The sequence below is a fragment of the Trifolium pratense genome, linkage group LG4, assembly GCF_020283565.1.
Source record: "Trifolium pratense cultivar HEN17-A07 linkage group LG4, ARS_RC_1.1, whole genome shotgun sequence".
NCBI lineage: Eukaryota > Viridiplantae > Streptophyta > Magnoliopsida > Fabales > Fabaceae > Trifolium > Trifolium pratense.
The window spans coordinates 34747584-34770222 of record NC_060062.1 but is presented as its reverse complement, the minus strand read 5'-3'; the positions used below and the strand labels follow the sequence as shown (position 1 = coordinate 34770222).

General features: G+C 34.0%; 2 protein-coding genes across 2 annotated transcripts; both read left to right on the top strand.

The window, feature by feature from the left end:
* The first annotated feature begins 8986 nt into the window (after window positions 1-8986).
* Window positions 8987-12632, top strand: LOC123924706. Its single transcript, XM_045977663.1, has 5 exons — window positions 8987-9237; window positions 10021-10096; window positions 10761-10901; window positions 11001-11184; window positions 12371-12632. Exons 1-5 carry the CDS (start codon window positions 9124-9126, stop codon window positions 12453-12455), a joined length of 600 nt encoding a protein of 199 aa, XP_045833619.1. The 5' UTR covers window positions 8987-9123; the 3' UTR covers window positions 12456-12632.
* Window positions 12633-13394: 762 nt separating this feature from the next.
* LOC123922550 lies at window positions 13395-16661 on the top strand. The gene is made up of 4 exons (XM_045975258.1): window positions 13395-13448; window positions 15390-15537; window positions 15631-15985; window positions 16512-16661. The coding sequence occupies exons 1-4, from the start codon at window positions 13395-13397 to the stop codon at window positions 16549-16551; spliced, it is 597 nt and encodes a 198-aa protein (XP_045831214.1). The 3' UTR covers window positions 16552-16661.
* Window positions 16662-22639: the final 5978 nt, after the last annotated feature.

The following is a 22639-nucleotide window of genomic DNA, read 5'->3' as shown; positions in this document are numbered from 1 at the left end:
GGTTCTTAATATGTTTAACATGCTTGTAACATGATTAATGAACGGAAATAATGGTTAAAACGAGTTTTCTAATGGATTAAACTCAAGAACTTTGTGTTCTTGAGAGTTTTGATGAAAAAGTGTCAATCTTTACTTTTTCGATGTTTATGGCGTAGATCTGAGAAATGAACTGTCCTTTTGTGTTTAGATATGCTTGTTGCACTTGAATATGAACTTATTTGGGGTTTATAACATGAAAAATGGTTTATGTGAGAGCCTTGAGAGTTTAGAGTTTGAAGTAAGAAATGTAGAAAATTGTTATCTATGAGGTCTGAACCTTTACGTGCATTTTTGACCCCTTTTCGTTGTGAACTGGTTTTAGTGGCCAACATAAAAGTTGTAGCCCTGTTTGTTAGCTTTCCAACGAGTATATGTGCGTCTCCATTGGACTTTCGTAGCCCAAGTTATGATCGTTGCAATGAGAGGCTGTCCTGCAGAAATCCTGCACAATTTGTCTGTGGCGCACCGTTTTAGAGGAGTGGCGCCCAGGCGCCCAGAGAAGTCTGGAAATGCCATTTAGATTCTGTTTTGTGACGAAGGCTGGCGCCCCAGCGCAGACACTGTTCTCAGGATTGAAAATGTTGACTTTTGGTTGACTTTTGAGGGTTTTCGACCCCGGAACCTATTTTACTCAGTTTTTCGTGTAGACTCCGATTCCGGTGTTTGTTTTATGAGTTGATCCATGCTTAATGTAGTTGTTATATATTAATTGCATGAGGGTTGTGTTGATGTTTATGTGATGATAGCTTGTTGATGAATGATGATGTTTATTTAAATGTCAAAGAAGTATATTAAGGTGTTAATCAACTTAATAAAGAAGGATATTAGAGTATGTTATTCTAATAAAGAAGTATATCGAATTATGTTATTCGATAAAGAAGGATATTAAGGTATTGATTATCTTAATAAAGACGGACGTTGGATAGTGTTCCACGTTATTGTTGACGGGCTATATGCCAAAATTGTTGATGAATATATTCATGAGTGTTGAGTGCATGCATCATGAATATTTAGGGATATTGGCTTGCCCAATAAAGAAGGATATCGAACTATATTGTTTGATAAAGAAGGATATCGGAGGTGAAATACCCTGATAAAGAAGATGGTACCACATGCATTAGAGGTGTCTAGAGGACATAGCATGAATGTGAAGCATTAGATTGCATTAGGGATTATGTGTGCATTTATGATAAATAATGTTTGACACATACTTGGTAAATGTTGATTGTTAATCCGTATGTGAGGAGCAGAGTCCGTCATGACTATAAAATGAACAACGCAGAGTCCGTCATGACTATAAAATGAACAACGCAGAGTCCGTCATGACTATAAAATGAACAACGCAGAGTCCGTCATGACTATAAAATGAACAACGCAGAGTCCGTCATGACTATAAATTGAACAACGCAGGGTCCGTCATGACCATAATCTGAACAATGTATTTGTTGATGTTTTGGTATTGTCCGAGACGACGTGAAACTATATGTTTGGTGTATTTTGTGGATGATTGATTAGGTGATAAATGAAGTATATGCATGATATATGAATATGCATGAATGATGGTGATGTATATGTATAATGTATGATTATGCATGTTTTTATGAAGAAGTGTTTAAGTACCATTTACTTACACTTGTATATTTTGAGTATGTTATCTAACTCTCTTTTATGTGTTATGTGCTGGATCGTTGGGGGTCCAGATTTACAGGTTTTGTGGTATTCGATGTCGAGTCGTCGGTGAAGCTCCGCTCTGATTGTGACACGGGAAAGGGTTTTATATTGTATATAAAGTCTATTGTCTAGGTTGTTTTGTATAATCAATAAATACATTAGTTGATTTAACATTTGTATAAACAAGTATTTTTACTAATTAACTACATTAGTATTATTTTGATTGAAGAATGTAATACTCGAACCACAACTTTTATAATATCGAACATTACTTTCCGTTGCGTATTTTGAAAAAGATTTTTACTAAGGTAGAAATATATAAATAATGGGTTTGGGTGTTACACCGGGCATCGGGTATAATAGATAGAAGGGGTTGAGAAGCTAGAAGGGGGTGCGAAGCTAGAAGGGGTATCGCAGTAGAAGGGGTTTTAAATCTAGAAGGTTTAAACTCATTTCCAAATTATGAGTTTGGTGGTGCTGTTTCGGGTCTCCCGTTAAAATCCTTTCTCTTCCTCTTCCTCTTTAAAATCCTTTCTCTTCAATCACACCTCATTTCAATCTCGAAGAACCACATCACACAATGAACACCAGCCAGTTCAACGGTAACGCAAGCGGCATGCCTTCTCAAACCACTCAGGGCGCCGACGACTCTCCCTCAAAGGTAATCTTTCCATTTTCTTCTTAATAATCACATAACTCGCAGCCTATTAGATTACTTTTCAAAAGATGTATGTGATTTCGAAGAAAAATAAGGCTTAATTTAGTAAATTTATTCATGTTTCATCTTAAATCAAGAAAATTAATTACACTTAACTAAATTTCTTAAACACAGCATAAGTGTTTTTTTTTCCTTATAAATGTGACCGGAGGGAGTAATTCGCAACGCCAATTAAATGTTTTCATAGTTTGCATAGTTTAGTTTGCACAATTGGTAAATTTATATGTTTTGGGTTTTGATATTTTCTGGTTAATTTATATGTTTAGGGTTTTGATGTGAAAATTCATTGGTTCAATGTGTTTCATGTACTTCTTTTCTTCAAATGTTCATCTAGATTTTAATTTTCTACCTGTTGCGGCCCGCTGCGATCAAAACGTCGTTGCGTTGCAGAAAAACAATTCTGTTATTGGTTAGTTAGCAAGACTTTTTTCTAGAATTAAGGTTCTTCAAGTTTGTTATAATTATGTTAATTATGTTTGTATAATTGGAAGATTGTTTGATTTGATCTTTCTTTTCTAGGGTCAAAAACCAAAAAAGAAAGCGCAGGAAATTAAGCTCGCAACAAGCTTAAAAACGATCGCAAGCCTCGAGTTATCCGATGATAAAATGCTAATTATGGAAAAATCTATTTTTTACAAACTTTTACAGGTGAAAAGTAATAGAGAGAGCTCTGCAACTCTCATATCAGGGTTATGCAATCTATATAACCCCGTGAGTAAAAAATTTGTTATGAACCATAATGCCTCACTCTCTTTCTGCGTAAGAGAGGTAGCTGATGTCCTACGTATAGAAAATACCGGGACCGATTACTTTTTTCCTAAAGAAAAGTCAAGACATGCCGAATTTCTGCAAGAAGTTCGAAATATTGCTAATTTGCACGGTAAGCTATTCACGACAGCAAATCTCAAATCAAAATTGAAAGACATGCTTGTTAATGATGATGAAAGTAGGCTGTGTTTTAGAAAACTTTTATCGTTTTTTATAGTTGATCAATTCTTAGTATGCTCGGGCGACCCCAAGAAGCCCGCTGGTAAGTCATGGGGGCCAGTTCAAGATATAGATGCGTTTGATAAAATCAATTGGGCACAAATTGTCTTTGAACATACTTGTGATTCTATAACACGTCTGAAAAATTTGATGTGTAGTCAACCGACTAAGCAACATTATTTTGCAGGGTTTGCTCCGATTCTGGAGGTATGTTTTGTCCAACTACTTTCACAATTTTAATAATTTCATTTTGGATTATTTTAACAATTTTCTTATATTATGTTAGACAATTGTGTATCAAAGAATCCCGACAATACGGCCACAAGAACTGAATAATTTTTCTGATTTGCCCATCGAGAAGTACGGTCCTCAAAGAAAGGACCTTCGACCAATATTGGTTAACATTACTGCCAAGGAGGTACACTTGTATAATTTTTGCGTGTGTGTGTGGTTGTTGTCATTAATTATTTAAAGTACATTCATTTATTCAATTTGTTTTTCTTTTTATTTTTTCAGATAGAGCCATGTCCGTGGTGTGCAGATGAAGTACCCGCTGATATGTCGGGGGAGAATGTATATGATCAGCCTTCCTTTGTGCCTCCACTTGTGCAACGTCAGCCTTCACCCGAGCCTTCACCCGATGCTAGCTCTACCCTTTCTATTCCTGCTAATGTGGCAAATGACATTTTGGCTTCCAAGGCGGGGGACGGTTTAGCTTCCTCTTTGATATCTCTGTCCATTGGTGATGCATCTGCTGTGCCAGTGAATGATGCAGTTGCTCAGTCTTCTATTGTGCCTCCACCTCAGAAAAATCGTAGGAAGTCGCGAAATACACAAATAGCACTATCCCAAAGGAAGTCAACACGAATCAAGAAAGCAGCTTCCAAGGCGAGGGACGGTTTAGCTTCCTCTTTGATATCTCTGTCCATTGGTGATGCATCTGCTCTGCCAGTGAATGATGCAGTTGCTCAGTCTTCTATTGTGCCTCCACCTCAGAAAAATCGTAGGAAGTCGCGAAATACACAAATAGCACTATCCCAAAGGAAGTCAACACGAATCAAGAAAGCAGCTTCCAAGGCGAGGGACGGTTTAGCTTCCTCTTTGATATCTCTGTCCATTGGTGATGCATCTGCTGTGCCAGTGAATGATGCTGTTGCTCAGTCTTCTATTGTGCCTCCACCTCAGAAAAATCGTAGGAAGTCGCGAAATACACAAATAGCACTATCCCAAAGGAAGTCAACACGAATCAAGAAAGCAGCTTCCAAGGCGAGGGACGGTTTAGCTTCCTCTTTGATATCTCTGTCCATTGGTGATGCATCTGCTGTGCCAGTGAATGATGCAGTTGCTCAGTCTTCTATTGTGCCTCCACCTCCGAAAAATCGTAGGAAGTCGCGAAATACACAAATAGCACTATCCCAAAGGAAGTCAACACGAATCAAGAAAGCATCTACTAAGTACTCTTAACTTTCTGGAAATGAATGTTATTCTTTAGCTCTCTTTTAACTATGATATTCTTTGAAACAATGCTGGGCTGTTTTCTTAAACACTAACTTACTGCGTGACATATTGATGTGAAATATGTTACTGTTATATCTTTCAATGCTTCAAATTGATAGTTTCAAATTTAAAATAACACTTTTTAAACTTTTGATTATGGGGCATTGTTTAGCATTTTCCTTATTACAATAGAAAAATATAACCTAGAGGAAAAAGTTGTGTTTAGGGTTCTTAAAATTGGTTTATAATGCTGTTTTAATCAAATACGCGTAGGGGTGTAAATGGATATTCACGGGAGTGGATAGTATGATATCCGTGCCCGTTAGGAAGGATAAATATGATATCTGTATCCGCTCCACATCCGTGTGGGTATCCACTAAGCGGATAATCCGCATATTTTAAGGTATATGCGGATATTTACTGATATCCATACATCCAAAAATATTTGTTTTTTTTCTTTTTCGGTTTTTGGTCTTTTTTTTGATCGGTTTGCGATTTTTATTTGGATCGGTTTGGATTTGAGCACCCCTAATAACGACATTGTTTTAAAATCCTGACCGTTGATCGGCCCAGTCAAGCATATTTTAGCGGATTTCTTGGTAATGGCTTGTACTTTTTAAATTGTAAGGCTGGGAGCCTCCTTTTTAAATATCTTAGGGGAAAATCCAAATCCAATGTGTCTTTCAACGTTAGAACCTTTTAAGCAAAAAATTCTGAAAATTAGTTGGTGAGTTGGAAGATTGTGTCCATGATGTATTATACATGGAGAATTCAGATTTACTCCCTCCGGCCTTAATTGTAACAAAATTTCACTTTTTAGATTCATTGTATCATTGATGTATTTGGACTAATACATCAATGATCCAATGAATCTAAAAAGTGAAGTTTTGCTTACAATTAAGGCCGGAGGGAGTACTTGATGAACAAACTACTGACCATGATAACTATCCTAAGGAACACATAGTCTAGTTTTCTCTTTAGCTTACTCTTCCCTTGTAACTGTAAGTACTCATTTTCAATCAATAATAATTTTTGATTCTCTCATCATGTATTCTCTATTCTACTCTTCTTTTTGCCATCTTTATGATGGTATTTGGAACCATACCGAAAGAGAGAGAAATTAGAGAAAACTTGCTAAGATCATTAAACTCCATTTCATTAACGGGAGTAGTAACTAGCAAATTGTGTATTTAAAAAATTTGATACCCGTGACCCCAGGGTCCTGGATCCGCCACTGCTAGTACCATTACGTACCATTCCATTCCCGTTTAGAAGAAAAGTGGAATACCGGTAATCAATTTTCTAAAACCGGTTAATTACCATAGCTTCATTTTTAAAATCCTCTTTCTGTAGTTTGCACTGGTTTTTACTAGTACATGCATGTTAGAGACTGAATGCATTGATAACTTATTATTTGAAATATGTGAGATTGACCTTGTGTAGGAATTTAGAAACATATGATCTTTTTTACCACTCTGTTTCTACACAATATTGGTTTTGCATTTCTGCTTCTGCGCGTTTCTGAGTAATCACGTTGTGTCATGGCCATTTCTGTTTCTACACAGTCTTTGTTCCAAGGCTTCATATATTATTTGGTGTCGATGCGTCCAATAATGTATGATGATCTTTTTTACCATTCTGTGTCTACACAATATTGGTTTTGCATTTCTGCTTCTGCGCGTTTCTGAGTAATCACGTTGTGTCATGGCCATTTCTGTTTCTACAGTCTTTGATCCAAGGCTTCATATATTATTTGATCCCGTCGCCGGCATCCTTTACTCCACGGTTGTCTCTCTGTCGTCGGCGTCGTTTTATATTCCCGCGTCGTTCAGTTGTGTCGTCACCACCATATTCTCCGTCGGCGTCGTTTTTTTTGGGTAGAATTACTAAAGATGAAATTAGGGTTAAATTACATAAATAACCCTAATTAATTATGTGTCAAAAAATGATAAAGGGTAAATTAGACATTTAAGATGTATATTCTTTTCATATGTAGTAGATTAAAATTATGAAATTATATCAAGTTGATTGCTTTAGCTTAGCGAAAAATGCTTCAAACCACTCCAAACCATTGCACAAAGGTCATGGGTTCAAATCTTGCCAAAATCTTTTTTTTGGGTAGAATTACTAAAGATGAAATTAAGGTTAAATTACATAAATAACCCTAATTAATTATGTGTCAAAAATGATAAAGGGTAAATTAGACATTTAAGATGTATATTATTTTCATATGTAGGTAGATGGATTTACAACTTTTTTTTTATAATAGAAAGACATTGATCACATTAAGATTATGAAATTATATCAAGTTGATTGCTTTTCATATGTAGGTAGTTGGATTTACAACTTTTTTTTATAATAGAAAGACATTGATCAAATTAAGATTATGAAATTATATCAAGTTGATTGTTTTAGCTTAGCGGAAAATGCTCCAAACCACTCCAAACCATTGCACAAAGGTCATGGGTTCAAATCTTGCCAAAATATTTTTTTTTTGTAGAATTACTAAAGATGAAATTAGGGTTAAATTACATAAATAACCCTAATTAATTATGTGTCAAAAATGATAAAGGATAAATTAGACATTTAAGATGTATATTCTTTTCATATGTAGTAGATCACATTAAGATTATGAAATTATATCAAGTTGATTGTTTTAGCTTAGCAGAAAATGCTCCAAACCATTGCACAAAGGTCATGGGTTCAAATCTTGCCAAAATATTTTTTTTGGGTAGAATTACTAAAGATGAAATTAGGGTTAAATTACAAAAATAACCCTAATTAATTATGTGTCAAAAAATGATAAAGGGTAAATTAGACATTTAAGATGTATATTCTTTTCACATGTAGTAGATCACATTAAGATTATGAAATTATATCAAGTTGATTGTTTTAGCTTAGCGGAAAATGCTCCAAACCATTGCACAAAGGTCATGGGTTCAAATCTTGCCAAAATATTTTTTTTGGGTAGAATTACTAAAGATGAAATTAGGGTTAAATTACAAAAATAACCCTAATTAATTATGTGTCAAAAAATGATAAAGGGTAAATTAGACATTTAAGATGTATATTCTTTTCACATGTAGTAGATCACATTAAGATTATGAAATTATATCAAGTTGGTTGCTTTAGCTTAGCGGAAAATGCTCCAAACCACTACAAACCATTGCACAAAGGTCATGGGTTCAAATCTTGCCAAAATCTTTTTTTTTTGTGTAGAATTACTAAAGATGAAATTAGGGTTAAATTACATAAATAACCCTAATTAATTATGTGTCAAAAAATGATAAAGGGTAAATTAGACATGTAAGATGTATATTCTTTTCATATGTAGTAGATTGGGATTATGAAATTACATCAAGTTGATTGCTTTAGTTTAGCGAAAAATGCTCCAAACCATTGCACAAAGGTCATGAGTTCAAATCTTGCCAAAATCTTTTTTTTGGGTAGAATTACTAAAGATGAAATTAGGGTTAAATTACATAAATAACCCTAATTAATTATGTGTAGAAAAATGATAAAGGGTAAATTAGGCATTTTAGATGTATATTCTTTTCATATGTAGTAGATGTTATGCTGATTAGTGGCACATATATCTTATGCTTTTTTTTGTTATTTAATAAAAGTTTCTTTTTAGCCTTTAAGTTTAACAAAGATTATTTTATTTTAATTTGGTTCCGTAATTTATAAATATTAGACATTTTAATCTCTTGATGAATTTTTTTTGTTCCAATTTGATCATTTAAGTTACATATATTTGTTTATGTGAATATATATATTTTTTTTTTGTTGAGACCGATTCTCGATTAACCAATTGAATCGCTCAGTCCATTTTTTGAATTAAACATTGCTCTTAATTTTATAGTTTATTTTAATTTTTTCTAACTTATATGTCAAAAATCTTAAATATATACTAATTTTTATAAAAGTTTCAATAAAACTATATATAATTTGATAATTACATTTGAATGGAAGATAAACGGGCAACAAGTTGCGCCGCTAACCTTTTTTGGATGACAAAACCAATTATTTTAAATACAATATCTACGGACGTAAGAGACACTGCCATATTCTCCGTCGCCATTATCACGCAGTCAAGGGCGGTTTCCAGGTTGAGAGTTTCAAATTACAACCGTTAGATTGATCCAACGGCTAAGATTTGGGAGAGGAGAGAGAAGGAAACAAGGGGTGAAGTAGCACAATTCAGGCATATGAATGCTAATTACTACAACTTTTTTCTCAAATCTCACCGACGACCACCACCACCGTTGACGGTTCTCATTCTTCCTCCACCACCGACGACCTCAGATTTAGCTTTCTCAAAGGTAACCCAACTCATTCTTGGCTGTGTTTTTTTGCTGCTGTGTTGTTTTTGTGTTTTCTGTGTTTGGTTTGTGGTTTCTGCGTTTGATCTGTTGTATTTTTTCTTAAAGCCACTAATTACTTCTTGTACCTAGTTGGGTCTCTTAATAAAATTCATTTGCAGTTAAAAAAAAAACTTATTCTTCTTTTCTGCAACTTATTCTTCATTTCTGCTTAATTTTCGTATCTGCAACTTATTTTGGTTCACATTTTCGAAAACGATAAACCCTCTTAAGACGTAGGATTTAGGCCCCGTTTGGATTAGCTTATTTTTTAGCTTATGCAAACAGCTTATGCAATTTTTATGTATTATTATAAGTTAAACATCAATGTAGTTTATGATAAAATAGCTTATGAAAAAAATACAATTTTCACCAGTTTGAACTTAAAAATAAGCTAATCCAAACGGGGCCTATAGGTTATATTGAATTATTTTACCACAAAAAGCTACTATTGAATAACAAGTGTAGAGATTTATATTGAATAATTTCCCTGAGTCTATGGCAATTCTGGTGCTGGGCTGGAAACTCAAAAGCTGAGAAGGGATTTTTTTTTTTTGGTTCTAGAAGGGATTAATTTATAGTTTTCGTTTTGGGACAGTAGGGGCTTGTGTGTGTCTGAGTTTTACGAGATTTTGAGTTTGTGGGGATAGTTGTAGCTCTTTGTTTCCTTTGTCTGCTATATGCCTCTGACAGTAGGGGCTTGTGAGGATTGCCAGTGTTCATCTTCTCTCATTTCAATTGCAGAAGGAGAAAACCAAGCAGGCTATGTCTCAAATTTCAAGTATTACGGAAAATAACACTCAAACTCATGTTTATTCAAGTTAGTCGATTTACTCTACTACTCTTACTCATTTCATCACATGTATATGAAAACAATTTCTTTTACAAGCGTTTATTTAATTTTTCCATAAACTTATGACAGTTTGTAATGATTTTATTAAGTGAAGGATTATAAACTTAATTTAATTGGAAATAAGATAAGATTAGGGATGATTGACTGTATAGAAGTTGTTAGAAGTCCCACATTGGCTAGAGATATAGCAAAGATAGCCTTTATAAGTGTAATGCAAACCTCAACTCTCAAGCTAGCTTTTGTGGTTGAGTATCGGCCTCCCAAATTCTAATATGGTACCAGAGCCTATCCTAGATCCATTTGTTGTTTGTTGTGGAGACCTCCCATATTTTGGGTCACCCATTGTTGTTGATTCCACGCACCAAGCCCAATAGTGCTGGGCGTGAGAGTGTGTGTTAGAAGTCCCACATTAGCTAGAGATATGGCAAAGATAGCCTTTATAAGTGTAGTGCAAACCTCAACTCTCAAGCTAGCTTTTGTGGTTGAGTATAGGCCTCCCAAATTCCAATAGCAGTAGTGGATAGATTTGAGAATATTTGCTATGGTTAGGGATAATTGATTGTATAGCAGTAGTGGAGAGATTTGAGAATATTTGCTATGTTTTAATTTTTTTTCAATTTTTCCTCCGCAGATCGAGAAAGAAAGCTTTCCTCATCTGTAATGGGTCTAGATTGTGATAAGTGCTATCAAGAAGGTGAAGGTGGAAATAGTATCGTCTGTAACAGAAGCGGGACAAAGAGTTTAGGCAAGTTCAAGAGAACGAGATCATCAGGTAACAACTCACAGTTTACATCAGTGTACAAGGATGCTTGTCATACATTAATTTTTATTTCTAGATAGGGCTTATCTTACTTGCTAAGGATATTTTCAGATCCTGTGAGAGATTTAACTGCGGCACTCAAATATCTTGTCGAAAACCGCAGTTTGTCTTCTGAGGAAGCGCAGTTTGCTTGCCAACATTTTAATTTTGAAGCAGGCAAGACCGAAGTTGAAATGTGGTTAACTTTTAACGAGGTTACCAAAGTGCGTTATGTTAAAGACTTCTTCTCCGTGAGGTCTGTTCTTCACTTCTTCTAACTTTTATTTAATTAAAATAAAGGACATAGCTTTGATTTGTTTGTTGCTAAGTTGTGTTTCATAAGTTAGTTAAATGCCCCAACACTATTTCAGCTTCAACCTTGATCTTTGCTTTACCGATTTTAAACAAAAACACCAAGTGTTTGATTGAATGCTTCAAACACTAGTTCTCCTTGATTTTTCGGCTTTTTGAATAGCACACTAAGTATTTGATTTAATGTCCTAACTCCTAAGCACCTTGATCTTTACCATATAAACTTTGTTAGTAACTTGCCATCATAGTATGTAGATGACACTAGTTCTCCTTGATTTTTCCGCTTTTTGAATAGCACACTAAGTATTTGATTTAATGTCCTAAGCACTTCCGCCCCCAAAATTTCATCTTTTGTAGAGAGGTAGAAACACTTTGTTAGTAACTTGCCATCATCTTATAAGAGGTACAATTTGTCATTCCACCTCTTGACATCTTCAAATAAATTAGTAGGAAACTTGACCAACCTATAATTCCAACAACTGTTCGAGCAATAGGTGCTGCTGCAGTCATGGTTCAAAGCTGAAAGAATGATTTTAGTTGAAAGTGAATGTCATAAAAAGAGGAATTACGCGAGAGATAGCTTATTGAAATTTGGTGTTATGGTGATGAATATAATCAAGTTGATCATATGCATGACATGTATATATTGCTGGTAGGTTGAAACACGTGTGAGTGATAATATAGCTAGTGCTTCTTAAATAGTACAAAACATAATATACTCTCCATGCTAACTCCTTTAATTTGTGACTCTCTTAGTGAGATGCTCAGACCCTACTCTCCCAGCTCACGACTTTGTATGCCATATTAGAATCTTTATTCACAACAGACAGCAACAACAACACATACTGCTCGGCCTCTCTCTCCTTTGCTCTCCAGCTCAAGCACGTCCTCTCAACCACCTCCATGTTCACTATCTTACACTTCTCTGTTCCATCTTAGCTCAACTTTCACCTATTATTTGTCGTTGGCGTCAACATCTGCGACTCACCTCACCTCGATGGCCACCTCTTCTCATCCTCATTTTGGACTCTTAAACCCTCTCCTCATCCTCCTTCTACTAGGAATATTGCTTTTTGTTGTATCTAATTTTCTGTTTTGTATAGAGGCCACTGATAGAATTTTTTGTGTAGGGACAAGGTCAAGAAATGTGACCACCACTGGATGCCCCCCAGAGGGTGTCAAGGGCGTCAACAGCGTTCATCAAGAACAATTTAACCTATTTTGTTGGTGTTCAATTTTGATGCATGAACTTAGAACTTTGACATCAAATTGATCATTTTTTTTGTATGTTATGTTTAATTTTGGATGGTGGTGCTTGATGTTGAATAGTAACCTCTGTAATACCCACAACAAACAGAAATATTAGTATGAATTTTAAGTTAAATTGGATTATGCATGATTTGGTTATGTTTGAAGTAGAATTTGATTTACAGTAGAATCTGCAGAATGAGAATGCTTACTAGTGGCCTTGCATTAAAGGATTGGCACATAAATAAATTAATTAGTTTCTGTCATATAAATTTTGCATGTTGGTGATTTTGGAAAATGTAAATTTCGAATTGGAGTTGCTATGTGGTTGTTTAGTGTTTTGATTTAAGTAAAATTATGCTTTTGTTGCTTAGTCTCTGATTTCCTCTTGTTGCTGCTCCTTTTCAATTCTCTGATTCCAATTTGTAAGGGTTTGCAAAATTGAGAATGTGATAAAATTTATAATTGCAATTTGATTATGAAATTAAGGTAAAATTGATAGATAAGAATCCAATTTGAGTTGGTGTTCTTAGTACATAAAAAGAAAGGGAAAGATAGAACATTGAACTGTGCATATAAACCAATTAAAATTAAGCAATGAACAAGCCAATAAAATTCATTTTGAAGCCACACACAATTCCTTTGTCCCTAGCATAGAGTGAGCAAAATTATCTCATGTAAAAATGTGAAGAAATGGACGCCACATGCCTTTGAACCATCAGTCTTCTGCTTCAAAAAAAAACCATCAGTCTTCTAACTTTGGTAAGACAAATACTATAATTTAAAATTGAGTAATAGTCAGAAAAGAGTATTCTCATCTGCAAAAATGATAGATGAAGACATGAAGTTGATAGAGTGAAGAGAAAAAAGTTGAAATGAATAGTTTGTTTTGCAGTTTGCACGTGAATGGAAGGGGTTTATAGGACTAGAAGGGGTTATGTGTTAGAAGGGGTTCTGGTGGTAGGTAGAAGGGGTTGAGAAGCTAGAAGGGGTTCTCTGAAGCTAGAAGGGGTATCGCAGTAGAAGGGGTTTTAAATCATCGATACCACAAATAACACATGGTTGTCAATCTATAAAGAACATCATACTCTAATATTCATTAATCACTATTTAAGAGGAAAGACAGATTGTATCAGTTTCATCTTCATTTCTATCATAAAAAAATATTATTTTCCCGATACTTCTCTGATACGCGTATCGGAGAAGTATCCGACACGTATCGGTAATTATTTTTTTAAAAAAATAATTTTAATTGTCCGAAGCAGCATCGTTGATGGTCTTATTGCTTTCTATGGATGTGTATTTCTCTATCCTTTATACTTATCATGACCGGAGTGTTGGTAGTTGTGGTGATGAATTTTCATTTTCTTTTCAAGCTTTTTTATTCATTGGCATCTTCATCTGCCATTTAGAAATTTCAGTTTATTATTCTTTAATTATAATATTCTACCTTAATTTCAGTTCATTACAATTTTTATTTTGACGGATACTAAAAATACACAAATCAGTTTAAATAAAAATCAAATTTATAATAAACCACTGTTAGTAGAATAAAAAACGAAGATCACACAAACGGGCGCGGAACGCGCCCGTTTGGCCACTAGTAATAATAATAATAATAATAATAATAATAATAATAATAATAATAATTTAAGTGTTATGAATATTCAACTGCGATCGGGAGGGGGCTGGAACCACTTGATGCCAGAACTGACTCCCGAACCAGATTAAACTGGTGGTGAAAAACCAAAAAAAATAAGTGTTATGAATATTAAGTTAGTGGATGAATAACTGTTACCCTTTTCGTCCGTCAAAAAAAAAAAACTGTTACCCTTTTCTTTTTAAATACCCCTTCTATTCCGAACCCACCCCTTCTACCCAAAGATCATCCCCTTCTTTCCCATGTACCCCTTCTAGTCTAACCCCTTCTCTTCTTCGTCTTCGTCATTTCCATTCAAGTACAAATATTTCCAACTGGATAGTTAAGAAGATAACAATAATTATAATTTAAGTTAGTGGGTGAATAACTGTTACCCTTTTCTTTTTAAATACCCCTTCTATTCCGAACCCACCCCTTCTACCCGAAGATCATCCCCTTCTATCCCATGTACCCCTTCTAGTCTAACCCCTTCTCTTCTTCGTCTTCGTCATTTCCATTCAAGTACAACTACAAACGGTGTTCTTCGTCTTCTTCTTCACGCATTTCCGTAAAACAAGGTTATTTCTTCTTTATTATTTTGCCTGTTTCGATTTGAATTTAAAAAAATAGGAATCTTTATTTTATAAATCATGTACGTGTTGCTTCTTCTTCTTCTTCTTCTTCTCTGGTTGCTTTTAAATTTGGGTGTTAGCTACGAACCATTAAGTTGTTTATCTCTGATTTGGGGGAATTTATTTAGTGAATTTTGCGGGTGTTTTTATTTAGTGAATTTTGTGGGTGTTTTATTTTGTTGAGCCATCTTGTTGTTTCAATGTGAATTTAGTGTTGGTTTTTCCACTGCAGAAGGCAAACGAGCCCACAAAGAACTAAAACAACTCAAAGGACAAATCTGAGCAGAGACCTTCCAAGGTAATAAATATAGAACCAATTTTTATTTTTTATTTTTTTGCTAATTCATACCATTTAATGGGTTAGAATGGGTATAGATATAAGGGGTTTATGTGTTAGAAGGGTTTAAGAAGCTAGAAGGGGTATCCTTATAGAGGAAGGGGTATCATACTCTATACACAAAACAAAACACTTGTGCTTATCACACTCTATACTCAACTTTTATTTGATGAAATTTGACTCTCAATTTTATGATTATTATAAATTTAAGATTTAATATCAATTAACATAAATTTAATAATAATTAATGTTTTATTTTTTATTAGCGTCATGTATTTTTTTTTAGCGGGTAGTTTTATAATACTGTGGAGTACAAAAGTGTCATTCCATATTTTGTATGTACTGTGGATTTCAACGGTACCGGTTATGTCGGAGAGGCAGCTGGAAGGAAAAGGGACGCCGAGAATTTAGCTGCTCGTTCCGCCATTCTTTCATTAATTGGTATCATTTTGATTCCTTTACTGCAATTTTATATAGATTATTAGATTTAATGGTTTGTATGCAGTTTATTTACTAAACAAATATTCAATTCAGGAAACTCAGAGCGACTATCTGATCATTTGAATGTCTTGCCCGTAAAGGATACTGCACAGTCCCATGAGCATGTTCATTTGTTGGATGACAGAGACAAGGACATTATTGTTCCTTCGGCTACTGATAATATGAATCAGATTGCAGTTGTACATCCTGAGCCTCGCCCAAATGTTTCCACAATTCAACAACCTGAGATGCCAACACATGAACCAACCCCGGAAGCCACCGAGTCAACAAATGAGTTTCAGCAACCTGATCCTGCACTTCCTATTGATAATGTTATAAGTGCAAAAAAACGCAAAAGGAGCAATTACAAGGCTAATAAGAGAGCACGGATCGCCGCTGCCGCTGTTCAGTAAGTATCTATATTCTACAATATCTCATTTTGTAATATTATTTTGTGTTTCTTTTGCATCCTTTGTTGTATAAGTGTCTTGATTTTGTAACTATCCTGCAAACAGAACATAACTATTTTGCTTTTAGCTTACATATTTCCCATGTCTGTCCATAATGTTTGAAGTTCTCACATTGCCCATATGAATCTTTTTGCTTTTTGTTCAATTTCTGCTGACTTAATAAGTATCATTTTAGATACTTCTTTCATAGAAAAGTTGCTCATCAATTAATCTGTTCGAGATAATTCATGTTTTCATTAGAGCAGTTTGGAGTATTAGCGCACAAAAGCTAGTATCTGGGTAAAACTGTAAAACAAAGTTTGTGTTAATATTATGTATTGACGGGGAATGCATAACACATTTTTTGGTGATTGTATTAAGGTTCTGACATAAGACATGTATTTGTTTGTTTGGATGCTGAACTTGAGTTTTTTCCTTCGGAATGTGCCTTATGATTAATTGATGTTTTGTTGTTTGAATTTGCAGGTTACCTGATAACCAAGGAACACCTTGTGCGGCACAGTAACAATGTTGAAGTGTGATGATCTTTTAGGAGTTAAACAATCTCAAGACCAATCTCAGCATCTCCACATTATTAGACATTTCCACATTATCAGATATTATATTTTCGGCGAACCCCTTCTATAAGGATACCCCTTCTAGCTTTAAAACCCCTTCTAGTTTCTCAACCCCTTCTAACCCCTTCTTAAAAACCAACACTAAATTCACAAAATAAAACACCAGGAAAATTCACTAAATAAATTCCCCCAAATTAGAGATAAACAACTTAATAGTTCATAGCAAACACCCAAATTTAAAAGCCAACACTAAATTCACAAACTAAAACACCCGCAAAATTCACTAAATAAAAACCCTAACAAGAAGAAGAAGAAGAATTCAAATCGAAACAGGCAAAATAATAAAGAAGAAATAACCTTGTGTTACGGAAATGCGTGAAGAAGAAGATGAAGAACACTGTTTGTGGTTGTACTTGAATGGAAATGACGAAGACGAAGAAGAGAAGGGGTTAGACTAGAAGGGGTACATGGGATAGAAGGGGGATTTAAAGAGAAAAATACTACTTCTACTACTTATTATTATATTATTACTATTTTTTTTTTTTGACAAACATATTATTACTATATTAAAGTTTATTACTCGTAGTTTCTCTAAATTACCCTCACTTGTCTTAATCAAGTCACAAAAAAATTCTTTGAATATTAGTCCCCCAAAAATTTTCAATTAACATTTTTAGTCTCTACTTTTAAATCAACTCATGGGTAAACTTCATATTTTTTAATGAAATTTTTCAGAAAAGTGTAGAATATTTTAACAATCACTCCAAAAAAAAATTATAATTTTTTAACAAAAAACGAATCAAATATAAATTTTTAAACTCTAAAAATACAAAAAGTTCATATTTAATTTATGCCTTTTCAAAAAATTCTAATTTTTTTGGGGGAGATTGTTATACTATTCAAAAAACACGAATTGAATATTTTTTCGGGGGACACGCCGCCTGACCACTGTCAGGAAGACTTTCGATACAAGAATTCGATCGAACCCTCTGTGCTATGTCATTTAAATGGTTCAGCCTACACCAACTTAGAATTGGTCCAAATTGTTTTTCTTTCTCGTTATACTCCCTCCAGTCCTAATTATAAGAAAAGATTCTCTTTTTAGATACATTCAAAACTTGATGTACCTAGACTATAATATGTACTAGATACATAAAACTTTCAATGTATCTAGAAAGCAAATGTTTTCTTATAATTAGGAATGGAGGGAGTAATAAATAAGTGTGATTTTCACTAGGGGTGGTAAAACGGGTCCAACCCGTCGAGCCGGCCCGTTTAGCTCGTCATTTTTGGCGGGTTGAGCCTAAGTTTTGAGCTCGACCCCACTAGTTGGCTCGCCCCGTCGAACTCGCTTAAAAAGCGGGACGGAACGATGGTGGGTCGGACCGGCCCGCGAGTTACATAAAAATAAAAAATGTCTTTTTTTTAGTAACGAATAGAATAAGACGACTCAACCCAATAAAATACACCACCTACTTAATGTAAATTTAGGTTTTTTTTAATATTCATTCATACAACCGGTGTCAAATTTAGGATTACTTGTTCCCTTTTACTCTCTTATTACATTGTTCGTACTTGCTCCTTCTTTGCCTCTTCATACTCATAGTTCTTCCCCCGAATTTCTAGTATAAGTTACTTTTTTTTTATAATTAAGCTACCTAGTGTAGTGTTGTAATGAGATAATAGGACATTAATTTATTTAGTCTGCACTCCTTATTCATTTGTCTTGTAATATGTTGAAACTTGATATTTAGGCATAATTATTTTCTTCTTTGCATTCTGTTTAGTTTTTATTTTATATATAGTATATAGTACTGAATCTTTATTCATCGTACGTAATACTTATTTTGTTATTTTAATTGAATTTTTTATGCATATGTTAGCTAGAAATGGATTCACAAACATTGAATAAGCTAGTTTTTCCTCACAAATTTGTTTGTTTACATTTTTTAAAATGATATTTGAATTTTTTTAACAAAGTGTCAAAATAAAAATAAAAAAAACTTTTTATTTGGCGGGCCAACCCGCCAACTCGCTTGTCCGCCAATAAACGAGGCGGGCTGTGATTTTAGACTCGGTCACCTAAAATGGCTCGTCTCGTCCCGTTTTTAGGCATGCTTAAGCGGACCGAGCTTAAACGGGGCGGGCCGACCCGCTTTGCCACCCCTAATTTTCACATATTTCTTTGTTTTGATTTTCTGTCTCCATACGATGTATTTGGTTGTCCCGTCTTTATGCGGTGTATTTGTTTTCCGTCTTTGTGCAGTGTTTAATTGTTTCAGGTTGAAAGAGTAGATCTACTCTAGTGCTATCCAATCAATGTCGACTTTAGTGTCATCAACACTACGTATCAAAGTTATTGTAAGTGCATGTCATATACTAAAATCTTCTCACTTGTCTTAATCAAGTCACAAAAAAATTCTTTGAATATTAGTCCCCCAAAAATTTTCAATTAACATTTTTAGTCTCTACTTTTAAATCAACTCATGGGTAAACTTCATATTTTTTAATGAAATTTTTCAGAAAAGTGTAGAATATTTTAACAATCACTCCAAAAAAAAATTATAATTTTTTAACAAAAAACGAATTAAATATAAATTTTTAAACTCTAAAAATACAAAAAGTTCATATTTAATTTATGCCTTTTCAAAAAATTCTAATTTTTTTGGGGGAGATTGTTATACTATTCAAAAAACACGAATTGAATATTTTTTCGGGGGACACGCCGCCTGACCACTGTCAGGAAGACTTTCGATACAAGAATTCGATCGAACCCTCTGTGCTATGTCATTTAAATGGTTCAGCCTACACCAACTTAGAATTGGTCCAAATTGTTTTTCTTTCTCGTTATACTCCCTCCAGTCCTAATTATAAGAAAAGATTCTCTTTTTAGATACATTCAAAACTTGATGTACCTAGACTATAATATGTACTAGATACATAAAACTTTCAATGTATCTAGAAAGCAAATGTTTTCTTATAATTAGGAATGGAGGGAGTAATAAATAAGTGTGATTTTCACTAGGGGTGGTAAAACGGGCCCAACCCGTCGGGCCGGCCCGTTTAGCTCGTCATTTTTGGCGGGTTGAGCCTAAGTTTTGAGCTCGACCCCACTAGTTGGCTCGCCCCGTCGAACTCGCTTAAAAAGCGGGACGGAACGATGGTGGGTCGGACCGGCCCGCGAGTTACATAAAAATAAAAAATGTCTTTTTTTTAGTAACGAATAGAATAAGACGACTCAACCCAATAAAATACACCACCTACTTAATGTAAATTTAGGTTTTTTTTAATATTCATTCATACAACCGGTGTCAAATTTAGGATTACTTATTCCCTTTTACTCTCTTATTACATTGTTCGTACTTGCTCCTTCTTTGCCTCTTCATACTCATAGTTCTTCCCCCGAATTTCTAGTATAAGTTACTTTTTTTTTTTATAATTAAGCTACCTAGTGTAGTGTAAGATCATCTTAAGCACAACTTTTTATACAATATACTGTAACAATATTGCAGATGAATTATTCAAGGCATGATTCATACTATATACTATAATGAGATAATAAGACATTAATTTATTTATTCTGCACTCCTTATTCATTTGTCTTGTAATATGTTGAAACTTGATATTTAGGCATAATTATTTTCTTCTTTGCATTCTGTTTAGTTTTTATTTTATATATAGTATATAGTACTGAATCTTTATTCATCGTACGTAATACTTATTTTGTTATTTTAATTGAATTTTTTATGCATATGTTAGCTAGAAATGGATTCACAAACATTGAATAAGCTAGTTTTTCCTCACAAATTTGTTTGTTTACATTTTTTAAAATGATATTTGAATTTTTTTAACAAAGTGTCAAAATAAAAATAAAAAAAACTTTTTATTTGGCGGGCCAACCCGCCAACTCGCTTGTCCGCCAATAAACGGGGCGGGCTGTGATTTTAGACTCGGTCACCTAAAATGGCTCGTCTCGTCCCGTTTTTAGGCATGCTTAAGCGGACCGAGCTTAAACGGGGCGGGCCGACCCGCTTTGCCACCCCTAATTTTCACATATTTCTTTGTTTTGATTTTCTGTCTCCATACGATGTATTTGGTTGTCCCGTCTTTATGCGGTGTATTTGTTTTCCGTCTTTGTGCAGTGTTTAATTGTTTCAGGTTGAAAGAGTAGATCTACTCTAGTGCTATCCAATTAATGTCGACTTTAGTGTCATCAACACTACGTATCTGAAGCCATGAATATTCCTTGACACTTCAATATAGTCATATTTGTAGGCTATAGTAAGCACCGAACATTCTTCCCACATGCATATAAAGTTAAGTACTATATGATCCTTGAAATATGCAAAAGCAAGCACACATTGGAATTCAACTATTAGGACTATTGTCTAGTCAAATCGGTGTAGTACTATTTAGCTTATGCTTATCTCTATTCCCTAGTTGCTTTTCAACTGTACACACGTCAAAGACACTCCATTCAAAGTCACTCTCCCTCTCTAACTCATATATTAATAGGATGACTAGTCACATGTTCTACTTCTCGGTTGCAAGCACCACCACCGGCCACCGCGAAAGTCGCCGGAGGTCCACCGGAAACCGCCGTCCTCCGCCGTCCCGGCCGGAGCGCCGCCGCACCGGCCGCCGGTGGTCCGGCGTTGACCACCGGTCCTCCACCCCTCTTTTAATTAATTATTTTATTATATAATAAAGAATTTTAAAAAATTGAAGATTGGGCCTAAATTTTCAAACCAATTCCAAACCAAATTACAAAATGTGGTTATGGTTTATAATTGGTGTTTTTTTTAAATGGATTTTGCAAACTAAAATTGGATATGGATTGATTAGTAATTTGGTTAAGGATAACCAAATTTTTTGCACACCCCTGCCGAGATCTTATTGCTGGAGTTGAAGCTACTGATATATAGAACAATGACTTATTTTTGTGTTCATCATCGACTGTAATTTCTTTGATTAATTAGAGGTAACAAATTTCTATCTTATACTTTTATTATTGTTAATTTAATTTATTTTAATTTTTTAGTATACTTCAAAAATTATATATATAAATAAGTGGATATTCCTCTCTCTTTGCATTAACATACTTCCAATTTTTTAGTAAAGTTTTTAGTATACTTCCAATTTTAATTCAAAAAGAATCTAATAATCATCTTCACATAAAGTAGTTTTCTTACATACTTCTTCTTGTTCCAATTTTAATTCAAATAGTCGGTTTGGAATAGAAGGGGTTCTCATTTAAGGAGAAAAATACTACTTCTACAACTTATTATTACTACTAGAGACTAGACTCCGACCCGTGTGTTGCAGGGATTTGGTTGAGTGATAGATATACGATTTAAATGTTTACTAATTTAGAGACCTCTGCATTCGCACGGATCATTAATGTTAATTCGATATTTAAATTTATTATTATATTAAGTTAGAAAATTTATTTAAAATAAAATATTTAAAAATTTGTTAAAAAATATTGTTAGAATATAAGTGAAATTATTGTGCTCTTGTAAAACTTGTTAAATCAATAAATTTAATTTATTAAAGTTATTGTACGTGTATATTTTTAAATAAATCATATTATTATTTTGGGTCAAGTAATCTAATTTAACCTTTTTCAAGGTAAAAAAATTATGTGTTCAAGATTCGAGCCCCGATTTCACTTTATGCGTAGATTTGCTCAACTTGTTTGATGTTATTAGTAACTTGAACATGATTAAACTTACTGAGGATAAATTAGTAACTTTAGTAGTAATCAATTTTATTATATTAGAAGTAGATTTATGCGTACAAATTGCTCTGTTTTTATGTATTAGTATTGGTCATCACATATCCCGTAATATTTTAGGACCATTAAATTAAATATTTGATTAGAAATATTTAGCGTAATTCATTTTATTTTATTTTTTATAACAGGGTAATTCATTAAATTTAATAGTCATTAACTTTATTATATTATTAAGAGTACATATATAAATAAAAATATAGTAGAATTGAGTCGAACAAAAAGACGATTATATGATTATG

Coding starts and splice junctions, on each gene's coding strand:
- LOC123924706 (XM_045977663.1), top strand. CDS start 9,124: ATGAATGCTAATTACTACAACTTTTTTCTCAAATCTCACCGACGACCA. Junction 10,902..11,000: donor CAAGAGAACGAGATCATCAG/GTAACAACTCAC, acceptor GGATATTTTCAG/ATCCTGTGAGAGATTTAACT. Junction 11,185..12,370: donor AAAGACTTCTTCTCCGTGAG/GTCTGTTCTTCA, acceptor TTTTTTGTGTAG/GGACAAGGTCAAGAAATGTG.
- LOC123922550 (XM_045975258.1), top strand. CDS start 13,395: ATGGAAGGGGTTTATAGGACTAGAAGGGGTTATGTGTTAGAAGGGGTT. Junction 15,538..15,630: donor CGCCATTCTTTCATTAATTG/GTATCATTTTGA, acceptor TATTCAATTCAG/GAAACTCAGAGCGACTATCT. Junction 15,986..16,511: donor ATCGCCGCTGCCGCTGTTCA/GTAAGTATCTAT, acceptor TTGAATTTGCAG/GTTACCTGATAACCAAGGAA.